The following is a 13574-nucleotide window of genomic DNA, read 5'->3' as shown; positions in this document are numbered from 1 at the left end:
TGTGAATGTTAATATGCTAAATAATGCAGATCTTCGACTCTTCAAGCATGAGACACACATCTGGCGGCTTACCATTTAAATTACACCCAAAAAAAAAAAAAGTGAGACGGGGAGAGAGAGGGGAAAAATGGAGGATGAAAAACACTTCAAAAGTAATTTCACAACGAAGAGAAGAATAGGGTAAAATGTATCACAACCAAATTTAATTTCTTTTTTGATTTTTCATCATTTCTAATTGCATACATTAGAGCGTTGAGACTGGGGAAAGGTTCAGCTCTGACTGGAGGAGACAGAGATGAGTGTGTGGTGGGAGCTCCATAAGTTAACACTCCTTCCTCTTCTTCTCTCTGCACAGAACAAGATGAGCCTTTGTTGCCTTTACAAGTCTCCAGATAGCACAATAAAACATCTTCACTACCTGCCTCAGAGTAGAAAAACAAGACAAAAGAGAGACTTGCAGTGTGTTTACAAATGCAAATAGTATTTTATTTAATTTCTTGGCATGCTGCAAACACATTTTATTTTTTAATTTTTATTTGAACAATAATTATGATCTCTGTTTTTACAAACCCGAATTTCATGATAATCTTTTGCTTAAATTTACATTATTTTTGCATGACTAAATATAAATGTTCAGCTTTTTTTGTGGTGAATGAAATTTGTTTCATTAAATTCAGAATGTAAGTTATTCTTTTTTTTACATTCTTGCTTTTTTTTTTTTTAATGCTTTGGGATAGTTTTAATGTTTACTAGTAAACATTTGCATTTTGTAATACAACAATCTCATCATTAACATCAGATGTGGTTTATAAAAAAAAATAATAATAAAAAAAACACTGCTTGTACTGCATCCTACTTCTCTTTTTGGGATGCAGGGAAGAATTTGTCCTCGGGAGCCATTTCTGGAAACACTGGAGAGAAGAGTGATCCATGCAGGGAGAAAGCAGAGGGTGGGATTCACTACAAGGTAACACTGTGAATTAAGGGGGGAAGTATTCCCACCCTTAAAATGAGTACCCTCTCCTCTCTGCTTTCCCCTTCCCTTCCTGTCCTCTCCCACCCCTCTCTGCACCCCTACACACACCTCCCCGGCTTATTATCTGAGATTTGTCAAAATACATTTCACACTAACAGGTATTTTTCAGCCTTCAAAGCCAGTTTTGATCTGCTTGACAAGCTAAAGCAGCTCAAATTCTGTGAAATCAGCAATGCCAGCCAGGCCTCCCTTTTTTTTTTTTTTCTCTCTCCTCCAAACCACTCTAAACACGCCTCTTCCTGTGCTACAGAAGACTTAAGCTAAATTAATCAAAGCCTGCATGTTACCTGCCATACTTTGAAGTGGTAATTGCAAAATTACTCTGTGTGCTGATCTGGCATTGCTGCCTCCTGGTCCGCCCCTGCCATTGTGCCTCCGCTGCGGCCTTTTGTTTTTGCAATGTTATTGTTGAGGTAGTTGCCTATGAACATCAAGCTCCCTCTCTCTTACACACACACACACACACACACACACACACACACACACACACACACACACACACACACACACACACACACACACACACACACACACACACACACACACACACATACACACATCTTCTCCTCCCTCTCTCCTCCATCCCTTCAAGTCTTTATTCTTGCTAACCTCCTTCTGCTGATGTACAAGAGGCTCTTCAGACCACCATTAATCAGTGATGACCTGTTAAATAAATGAGTTTGTTGATATGAGGTTTTATTTCTCTGCAGCCTCAGTAGACCATGTTTTTTCCGTCCCCTCCTTGCCCTATCTTTAAAACCTTGCTAACTCTGTCAAATGTCGTGGTGTGGAACCCAGTTGTCTAATGATTAAGTGGAGTGATCTCCAACCTGCCCCAGCCTGGGAGCGCTAGGGATCAGATTTCAGCCCTTCAACCTGCAGTGCAGGCCTAATTAAAATGAATTTTCTCCAGGCGACCACTTTGCCCACAGGGCAAGAATCCAGCTATATACGGAATCCACTCTTAAGGTATTGCATTAAATTTATTGTGTGGAGACACCGGAGAACATTGTGGTTTATATATCTACTGCATTTTTTTTTTTTCCTCTCTGCTTTCTTTTTCTCTCTCCTTTCCACCTTTTTTATTGTGATCATCACTCTGGAATCCAAGCTTGCTTTGGCAAAGATTGCCCTATGAAAACGGATGGAGCTTTTATGGGACTCTGCCCATTTACTACTTCCTGGGCCTAGTTTATCTCAGAGGGAGAGACAGAGAGGGAGAGATGGAGAGATGGAGGAGAGGAAGAGATGGAAAAAATAAAAATGGAGAGAGGTAGAATGAGAAAAGGGTAAGAAGAAAGAGAGAGGTTGCTTATTCCAACTGTGGATCTCATTAACATACATCAGTGTGTATTTCACAACTTCAAGCAGAAAGGCACTAAGCCCACCCAAGGGCAACACAGGCAGGGCTGACAGGGCCAGGGAAACGCAAGCCGTTAACATGTTGGCGGCTTAACAAATAATATCTGCTCCCAAGTACCTTGGTGAAAAATTTAAAACCCCACTTCCTAACTCCATTTGACTGTGTTTATGACGATGACAGTAAACGACTTGTGTGGAGGAAAAAAAAAACAGTGCCAGCTGCTCAAATATCCCATATTTAACACCACCGTCACTGTACGCATGTTTCCCAAATGAACTCAACTTGAAGGATGGCGTGCCGTATGCGATTTTACTGTCATTCTTGTCTCGTGTCAATTGAGACGCGGGTGAGATATAGGAGAGGCTCCAAAGTGCCACGCACACTGTCACTGTCACCGTGTGCATCCCCCAAGATAAATTCAGAGGCCTGTTTCCTGCTTTGATTACAAATGAAATCCGCATGTGTTCTCCCCGATTTCTGCTCCTCACAGAAGAAGCCAATCAAGAAGACAAATAGCTGCGGCCCCAGCATGAGAGACAGAAGCGCGCCGCCTCGGCAGGCAGACAAACAGAAGATGCAGCCTTCAATGGAGAACCTCTCTGCAGAGGAGATGGAGGAGTACACATTCTCCCTACAGTAAGTCTCACCACTCATTACCCTGCCTCAGCCTTGCAAAAATTCAAATGTGAATGAGGAAAAAAAACAAAAAACGTGGGTGACAAGTGGTTTCTGTGCCTCACAGACAGGGATGTGTTCGTCAACCAGACACCGACAGCGTAATGTGTACGGAACACCTCTCATACAGATATAGATATAGTCGTCACATGTCTTTCAAGGGGAATCCTGACTAAATGGAGTTTGCATTTGGTATAGCTTTAATCGTACCAGTCAATTTTAATTTGTTAACACAAACAAGTCACATGCAAAGTGGCCTCATAGCCTCATCTGTCCCAAAGAAAAAAAGGAAGCAAAAACCGTGAGAACTTTGTATCTAATCTCAACTTTTCTCCATGGGATTTAATGTGGACACAAATCTCTACAATCAAAATTTTTAATTGGTTTGTTATAATATTGCAATAAAAGCCAAAACCAAACAGTCCTCAGCCCTGAACCATAATGTGACTATGTGTTTTAGTCATTTCCCACTTCTCTGCACAACTAAATGCAACAAAGGAGATTTGGAAGAAATTGTTTTGCTCTTCATTGTGGCTTACAGCATTTGATTATAATGAGAAAACAGGAATGTATGAAATATAAACAGAGGAAGCCGAGAATTTTCAAACACCTCGGCCAAATTTGTTAAAAGCAACAAGGTGCAGCACTGTATGCCCATAGAGGATCAAAACAGGCTAAAAGCGAAATTGCTTATTTCAACAAAAAAGTCGCAGGTATTTGTTTTTATTTGAACGTCAACTAAATTAAGGGGAGGAGATTACCAGACACACCACGACACTAGAGGGGAGAGAGACAGAGGGAGGGAGTCTATGTATGTGCAAGAGAGACATAAAGCGAGTTCTCCCTGGAGATTTAAAAGTACCCATGTTTCCTCATTTCTGGGAGTTGGTAATTTATAGCTGCTGGTCACATATTAAACAAGATCAGAGACTACTCCCTGACATCTTCTGAACATACTGGGGGAATTCAAATGATTACCAGCGTATCCTGCCAACAAATGACGACACAGGGACTATCTTGAGGGAGAGCGAATACAAAACGAACACAGAAACCCAGGCAGGCTGCGCACAAAGGGACACAATTAAATGGTTTTCACGATTATTCATAGGGCCGCTTTTTACCTCTGAGCAGTTGCCGGGTTCCGCGAGATGAGACGTTTCTGTCAGTTATAGGTACGGATTGTATTGAGCTGGAGCCTCGGCTGTTCCCTGATGCCCTGTGAAGGTGCTGCTGCTATTGATTTCATCTTTACAAGCACACACATTACAGTATCTCTGAGCTAAAGGCTGCTGTTTTGCCCTCACCTAATCAGACTATTAGAAAGATACAGTGCCAGTGTTGGCTTTCGCAATGAAGTTAAAGACATGGCAGTGTCAAAGTCTTACCCTCACCCATCTCTCCCACTGTGCTGTTTGACTTAGTCTGGGCTTCTCCACATTACCTGAGGACTGACGGAGATGCAGACAAAAGGGATTGTTTACAGATTTTTTTAAATTTTATTTGCCGTAATGATGTAATCTCCATCTCTTCTGGCATTTCGAGAGCTCCGTTTGTACCTCTCTCGTGTTTGCGTGCAACTGTGCACGTATGTGAGCGTGTGTGTTTGTTTAGGTGTGTTCTTGACTGCGTGAGTGTGTACAATATGTGCACACACACACACACACACACACACACACACACACACACACACACGTGTATTTTCATGTTTTTTAAGCGGGAGGGGATTCATACTGCAGTGACTGAGGGATATTACTGCCATCTATTGAGCCACAAGAGACTGAGCTCATTGAGATTTTTATAGGGTGTCCTGACACAAACGCGCAAATCGGATGCTCATGCATTATTAAGCAAACACTTAGATTCATTTCAGATAGTCTGAGAATCACACAAATACTGCAACACAATGCATTCATATAAAAGTCACAGTCGGACAGTTTATTCACAGAGTAAAATAAATGTACATGAAGGAGTTGGAATGAAACAGGCTGATGTCTTACAGAGCTCCCTAGTATGTACAGTACACATAGACGTAGACTGTACAGTGCAGGCGGTGGCTGCAGGTTGGACTTCAAAGTAAATAACAACTTTTTTTTTAATTTTTATTAGCAACTGTCTAAAAATATAATAATACACCTCTATATAATTTATATAAATCCAATGACCTCTGAATATTTCTGTTTCATAAAAGTTGATGTAATGTCCAATATTACTATACAATATTATTATTATTATTATTTTTTTTTACAGTTGTTAATGGTCATCATCTATTTCGAATGACAGAGGCAGTCAGAATGAATCTTCTGGAAGCTTGTCTAGGTGTCATCATTACATATGATTTGGTATATTATAATATGTATATCTATATTTAAAGACTTTCTTTCATTGGGTCAAGGTCAGCTTGTTTTTTTTAGAATAGTAATTTTATTTTTGTTTTAAAAAATATTGTTTTTTAAGTTCCAGGTTGATCATCTTAAATGCACAACTATAACTCTTAAAATAATCTTACATGATATTTCCAATCAATCGTTACTGTAAAACATAAACTACCGTTCAAAGAAAACACCATGTACCTCTGACTGCAGGTATTGACAATTGCAAGTCAATTCTTGGCATATGAAAAAGTGTATAAAACAAGTCAGGAATGATCATTTTTGTTTTGTATAAAGAGTTATAATGCAGCTGATGTCTGTTTGAACGTGCATGAAAGACTCTCACCAACTTTCCGGCTCATTTGATGTCTCCAACTGTAATCTTTTTTTTACCTTTTTTTCTCACCGAGTATCAAAGCGCCTGATTCAATACAGCTGTTGTGATTCAAATGGGCCGAATTAACATTTTAAGAATTTAAACAAAGATAGTCAGACTGAATTCATTTTATATTTTAGAAGTCACTTTGCGGTTCTTTACTCTATTCAGATCCTTTACCAATACAGTCATGTCAAAATACTCTATTACAAATGATCTTGCATGAAAATGACTACTTCTGTAAAAGTACATAAATATTAGCGGCAAAAATGTCGATAAAGTATTAAAGTAAAAGTACTGACTTGGTTGCTATTATATTGTTGAAATTCAATTCAATTCAATTTATATAGCGCTAAATCACAACAGAGGTTATTTCATGGCACTTAACACATCAAAGTCCTTACAGCAGAACTTTACAATATTATACAGGGAAACCCAACAATTCAACAATTCCCACATATATATATGTGACATCATTAGATTATTGATAGTGAAGCATTATCAGTGTGTAAGCAGCAGGTGAATGTTGTAGATGCTGCAGGTGGAGCTAGTTTCAACTACTTTCTATACAGGGGCAACAGTTTAAACTTGCCAGCTGAGGTTTGAGAAGGAAAGAGGAAAAAAACAGTTTTTGGGCTTTTCTCTAATCTTTCATTTAGATATTGGCTCATTTGAACATTTAATGAAAAGAACCCATGTGAGAAGTTTGGTGGGATTTTTAACAATGTGTGTGATTTTTAAAGCTCGTGATGTTATCCATTGTGGAAAATCTTCCATCTGCAGCATAACTGTAAAATAAATGCAGTGGAGTAGAAAGTTCAATATTTCTGAAATGTAGTGGAGTGGGACTATAAAGTAGCTAAAAAATAAAATAAAAAAAACACTGGGGTAAAACACAAGCATAGTTTTTCTTACAATTATAAACTTAAACGCCGCAAATAAGTGCTTTTTATGACGGCACCAAAGCCAAATACATAAAACCTATTTTGAATGCTGATGGGGGAGAAAATTGCAGATCAAATCCATTGAATACAAGCTTAGGTTTAGTAATGTTTTAGGATTATTTTTTATGGCACAGTGTGTTTAAAAAAGAAAATACCGTAATGAGAACACTGAGCCCCTAAGCCCTCTAAAAAAACCTAGTCCAAGACCAGGGACACAAAGTTGCACAGAAGCACAGTACTTGAGTGAATATACTTATATACACCGCTGCTGCACAGTGATAAGTTACTGATGGCAGCTAACATGAACTGTGCAAACTGAACTGTTGAATGTCTCATTTATAAAAAAAATAATAATAAAAAACCTATAGGTGATCTTGAAGAGACAGTTGTTGTCTTCAGAAAAAGAAACAAAAAAAAACTACTGTTTCCATACACTATCTCATGCGGAATCTCTATGCATCACTGATTATTGTCAATTAGCATTGTGTCTCACCAATGTCACCCAACGACTTTTTTTTTCTTCCTACAGTCGTTTTGAGGAGAGAAACCTGTTTTAATCAAAGTCATTCTCACATAGCAATTAGATCTAATTAGTCCAATTATCAAGATTCTAATTACATTGAAATATACCCCCTAAATCTCATATCAATTATAGTATATGCGACTTGTCCTGATCAGGAGACATGAAGAGAGAGAGAGAGACAGGGTGAAGACAAGGTAGAAATGAAGAGCATCCTCATCCTCCGGAGGACAAAAGAGTGCAGAACCGACTCCGTCTGTCCCCAAAGCTTTTATTACAAAAGACTATACGGCCATGTGGGGATAAATGCCACTTAACCTTTATTCATTTGTTTCATATCACAAATTATTTTGTTACTTATTATGATACTATGCTTAGTTACATCCTTGTTGTCTGTCTTAATTGGATTAGTGATGAATCATAATAAATAGAATTTTAGCATTTAGCGTCTCAGGGTTTAGGGATTAAAGCCGAAGGAGTAATCGTGGTGGAAATAACCTGTATTCAAGTCAGGGTTAACTTTTGGGAGCACTCGTATGTCAATATGTGGCGAGCAGTGTGTACACAAACACACACACAAACAAACGCTGACCTGCACAGTATGTTGCTGTAGTCGTGCAGGAGGACACTGTAGGTGGACCGGCAAAAAATACACACACACACACACACACACACACACACACACACACACACACACACACACACACACACACACACACACACACACACACACACACACACACACACACACACACACACACGTGCACAGCCTGTTCTTGCTGTGGAGTCAGAGGGAACACACTGACCTAATTTCCCCCAGTTAGCTCGCCTCGTTGGGGACCAACGTTCCTCTCCACCCGTTTCCCCCAACCGAGCCTATCAGAGCACTCCCTCAGTGTGTGTCTTTGTGTCTCTGTCATTCTGTGCCCTCCATCTGTTTGAGTCTGTATCCGTGCTTGAATATACGATTAGCAGTAAAGTGTACAGTTACTCTGCTCAGAGCTGCTCATCATTTCCCGTCTATGGCAGCTAATTCCGCAGGATCATGCGCATAAAACATTGATAACGCGCACCCTGCCGTGTCATCCCTTCGCTAAAGAAGAACCAATAAGTATCGTGGAGAGAAGGAGAGATCAGTCTGCAGTTACACACAAAGAAAGAGAGAAAACCACCTGAAATAACAACTAGTTCCAGGCTGTCAATCCCCTGCGCACTGCAGCTCCGAATCAGAACTCAGTTCAGGGGTCAATCAATTCTGATGTAATGCTGGTAAGAGAGGTGGGTGGAGATGGCAGTGCTGGTCACCTCTGAGTCTCCAGTGCTTTCCAGGGCTCCTTCCTGTGGTGAGGGGGCAGGAATGTGTGTGTGTGTGTGTGTGTGCGCGTGTGTGCGTGCGTGCGTGTGTGTGTGTGCGTGTGTGTGTGTGTGTGCGTGTGTGTGTGCGTGTGTGTATATGGAAGAGAGGCCCCTGGCTACCTTAGCCCGAGTGCACATGTTAGGGCTTTTTTGGGGCCAGACGCGCCCTGGGTCACCGCGGATCTCACAGACACACACATACAAAATCAACGTGCCGCTTCCTTTATGGAAATCAGAGCTGTCAGCTCCCTGACAGGCTAACACTGCAATATGATTGGTTAATCTGCAGTGATGTAGGTGTCAGTGAGAGCTGACTGCGGTCCCATTGGTGGTCTGGGTCAAATGAACGTGTTTCCCACCGACACGTAAGGCAGAGAGGGAGGCGTCAGATAGGGAGAAGTGACAGGAGCTATATGTAAGAGCATATGAGTGATTACGTGTGATTTTCACATTTGAAATTGTGTGCGTGTGTTTGAAAAAAACCCAAAAAAGAGAGCAAAGCCAGAGGTGACACTTCCCTCACGCTATTCTTTTTTCATCTTGTTCCCCGGTCTCATAAACATAAAAAAAAAAGAAAAAAAAAAGATGGTTAAAGTCAACAAGTATCTCGCCAATAATTTAAACATGGATTTTTTTTTTTCATGCAACTATACATTCGCTAATGCGCTGTAGCACAAATCTGCACTAATGCGCCGTGCCCTGTGCAAATAAATATGAACTTTTAGGAAAACAGCCCTGACAGGCAGCTCTGATAATATAACTGACAACTTCTGGATGTTGATGTAATCACAATTTGATGCACAGTGTAGCATTTGTGTATGCATGAGCATGATGTCATCAGCACCCATTTTAGCCATTGTCAGTTGAAAGCCACGGCATGCCTGATTCCTAATTGCTCTGACACCACCAACTTAAACATTTGTCTTACACTTTGTTTGGAGACACATGTATATGACATTTATAAAAACACACACAGCTTGCTTGCTTACCCGTTGATCATATATGGTGTTTTTACCAGCTTCATAAAAATATCTTTGTTGATTCATATTTTCACAGAGGTTTGATCCTTTGATTATAGCTGTAGCGCACTGTTTCATGGGCAACATTGATGTTCGACTGAAGAAGAAACATTTTGAAAGAGAATAAAAATGGTCAGCGCATGCTCAGGATATATTATTTGAAAGAAAACAAGTTAAAAGCAAGTGTGTGAAAGGAAGAAAGTGACATGTTAATTTGGCCACATCAGTTTCAATGTAATGTAATGTAATAATAATTATTAGAATAGAAAAAGAGAGTCGTTTGAGGGTTTGGATGACATTTTAGATTTTGTCTTGTATTTTTTTCCTTTTTGTCTTTATCCACTATTTACTTAATTGCTCTCTGCGCACACACACACACACACACACACACACACACACACACACACACACACACACACACACACACACACACACACACACACACACACACACACACACACACACACACACACACACACGCATATAACACATAGTTAGTCTCTCTAGCTCATAATTATTTCCTCTCTCCCACTCACTCCCTCCTGTTAATTCCGTCTTTATCTCACTTTCGCTGCCTCTAATTTTCTCCATCTTTCTCTCTCCATCCTGTCTCTATCTCTCTGGTGACAATGTCCTGCAGTTATGAGGCAAGGTCAGAGAAGTGAAATCCATTTAAATACTGATGCAACCCTCTGGAGGCCCATACTCAGCCTCCGCAGCACCCCTCCCTGTACGCCTCACCCAAATTGATGAACGGATAGATCTTTGTCGAACATTTATTATTTGTCCTGCATTAATAATATTCAGTGTATTGCACATCTACTAGCACCATGTTTTGTGTATTTTCTCATCTCTGCCCTGTCCAAACAAAAAAAAAAGTTTATAGAGATAACAGCAACCTGTTCTTCATTGTTGAGGACTGTGGTGGTAGTTTGTAGTAGCGAGTGCTTGGGAAGTCCCAATGTGTTTGTTGATCCCAGGTGCATCTGCATTTGAAATGTTTCCACCCTGGTTTATGGCGCACCGAGGGACCTGCCATTTCCATGTTTTAATTCCCTCTCGTGCTAAGTCAGACGCTCCATAAAAACGCCACATGTTGCTCGGCAATGAAACAGCTACCTCATGTATCCATCTAAACCAGTCCAAGGTGTGTGAGGGGGCCAAAACACAGTTTTTGCTGGATAGGGTTTGTTTGGACAATTCAGGAGTCACAATGCTGAATTATCACTCATCATCTTAGAAGATTGAAAATGAAGATGTTGTGGAGCTTTTCCATTGCCCTGATAAGGGAAAAAAACACGAGACCCCAAGTCAAACATGATTTGTTTTTCACTGTTTGTCCTCCACTCCTGTTCAGTTGCAAATATATATAACTTGGTGGTCAGATTTGACATTGTTTTAATTACATGGCGATGGACTCCAGTTCTAAATCAAAATTCCGTAATTCCTTTTTAACTACACCTCAAATACCTGCCACTGTGCTCCCATTTTGTCAATGAAACACATTTATGTGTACTTGTTGCCAGCTTTAGAAAAACTTACTGTGCTTATAAAGACCCCGGTTGGTAAGGTAATTGTACTTGGAACAAATAAAATAAAAAAGAATAAAAGGAGAGAGAGCGTGAGTGAAAGAGGGAGCACAAAGTTAAATCAGAGGCAATTTTTTTGTATATTTTTATGATTTTTTTTTTTTCCATTATAAATAAAACTAAATGATATAAAATGACTCAGTCATCTATACGCCTTACGGGCATAAAGTGCTGCTCTGTTCAAGTTGTTTTTTTACACACACACACACACACACACACACACACACACACACACACACACACACACACACACACACACACACACACACACACACACACACATTCACACATTCACACATTCACACATTCAAGGTGCTTTGGAAAATGATACCAGCTTAGTAACCAGTGATTATCATTTAATGCATCTTGTGGGAGTAGGCTTCTTTGTGAGTTCCACTTTGTGAGTTTTCAGAGCTTCCTGCATTATATTTGCTCCACTCGTGCAAAGTCCTGCTTAAATGTCAATCCTTATGTAATAAAGTTCTGTGCTTCTATATAAATAAGTAGTGGGTTCATGTTTAATGTTTCTTTTGCAGGATTATCGTAGCATTGGCACATGATGTAACATCGGACTGGTATACGGACTGTATGTACTTTTATTGACATTTCTGTAACACATACGCATATGTAATATGTAATATATCATATAAACTGTATATTATAATTTCATACACAAAAGTAGTCAGTGCACAGAGTGGACTAAACACCAATCAGCCATTACATGAAACCCACTGACGTGAAGCATTAAGTTAAAAAAATTATACTTAATACAATTTAAAAAAAAACAACCACTGCATAAGGATTATAATGTTCTGTTGTCATTCTGATTGGAAGAGGTATTGGTTTATTTAAATGGTAATTTTGGTGCGATTGAATTGTAAGGAGTTACACTGAGAGGTGTTCCTGTAGGAATATTTTGTCAACCCAATCCAGCGCTTTATTCCTACCATTCCTTTAAAAATGCATTGTTTTAAAGCAGCTGATCAGGTTTAAGTACAAAAAATACCAGACATGATGAAACACCGAAAGATACTGGGCCTTGGTGAAAACATTTGGCTTTGTAATTTTATTTCCCGGCTTGCTTCTGTGTCATTGTAAGACTGATCTGATAACTTTCTTTCATATTACTGGAAATCTACCATGTCAGATATAGTAAAACTAAACTTTCTACTTAGTATTTGTAACAAGTTGCAAACTAAGTTTCACACTGTATTTTTTTTTAAAGCACATTTAAAGACTGAATAAGGTCTCAGAAAGGAACTGATTGTGTAACCCACAGATGACAGATTCTCTCCCAATTCAAAACAAATGCATTATCATCATTCTTTGAAAATGAAATGTAAACAAAGATATGGTATCTTCAGTCCCATCTCTTGACACCTAAGATAATCACACTTCCATAATCACCACGACACTTATGCATCTGGGCCACTAAGAAAACAATCACATTATCTGTCAATCTTTTAAGTCTATTTTCACACTGTATTTTTTGCTTTCTCTATTTCCCCATCAGCGATTCATTCTTCGACTATGTGAGGAAAAAAAGATGTGTGGTTTTAGTGCATTTATAAACAATGCCGGTGGCCTAAATAAGAAAGTGACAGAAAATATCTTAATCCTCAAAATAAAGGGATAAGTCCAATACTTTAAGTGGTCTGACACTGGAGGGTTTAAGCCATCAGGGCTATGCAGAGGGAATGTGCGGGTTACCTTCACTCTCCACAGCCCTGCAGCCTTCTCACCAGAAATGTGCTATTTAAAATGTAACACCCACTGTACTCCCCTCCTTCCCCCACCCTTCTATCTTTCATTACCCATGCCATCTGAAAGGTTTAATACTTGTCTGTACTTGCTATTCACTTTGTGCTATTTTTAAGAGCACAGCTCCCGTTTGTTGTCATGGTGTACAACATTAAGGGACACAGCCTGGGAAAACCAGTCCAGGAGATGGGTCTTACTCCAGTGGCTGACAGATACACGCTAGTTAAATCTGATTTACTGGCCTTGGCACACTCTGGAAAGGTTTAGAGAGGATGATGAGTCCTTTTGCAATGTGCTTTGATGACATGGGAATGAACAACAAACATATCAAAACTAAGATAATGAGGGAACAGCTTCTGGCCCAGATTTCACAGAAGCATATAAACTACAATTAAAATATTGCATTATGCGCCAGTGCATGCCTGTTGAAATGGTTAGTTTCATCACCAGGCCGCTATGCCACATGCTATCAGTCGTTCAGGGGACAAGCTGTGATATTGGAATGAAACATGCTTGTTTCCTGCAAGATAAAAAAAAATCCCACACCTCCGCCCCCTGCCTTCCCC

General features: G+C 39.7%; 1 protein-coding gene across 1 annotated transcript in view; it reads left to right on the top strand.

Moving 5' to 3' along the window:
• The window catches only part of ofcc1 (orofacial cleft 1 candidate 1), a 90877-nt gene that overhangs the window by 42562 nt on the left and 34741 nt on the right, over positions 1 to 13574 (top strand). Inside the window, exons 17-18 of the mRNA XM_069716939.1 lie at positions 876 to 967; positions 2890 to 3035. Coding sequence (XP_069573040.1) covers positions 876 to 967; positions 2890 to 3035 — 238 coding nt within the window. The remainder of the gene's footprint in view (positions 1 to 875; positions 968 to 2889; positions 3036 to 13574) is intronic.

This window comes from Brachyistius frenatus, unplaced genomic scaffold (genome assembly GCF_029030835.1).
Source record: "Brachyistius frenatus isolate BFR_SWC_R1_liver_20210118 unplaced genomic scaffold, ASM2903083v1 Contig_165, whole genome shotgun sequence".
In the NCBI taxonomy this organism is placed as follows: domain Eukaryota; kingdom Metazoa; phylum Chordata; class Actinopteri; family Embiotocidae; genus Brachyistius; species Brachyistius frenatus.
This window is presented reverse-complemented; position numbering and strand designations above follow the sequence as displayed.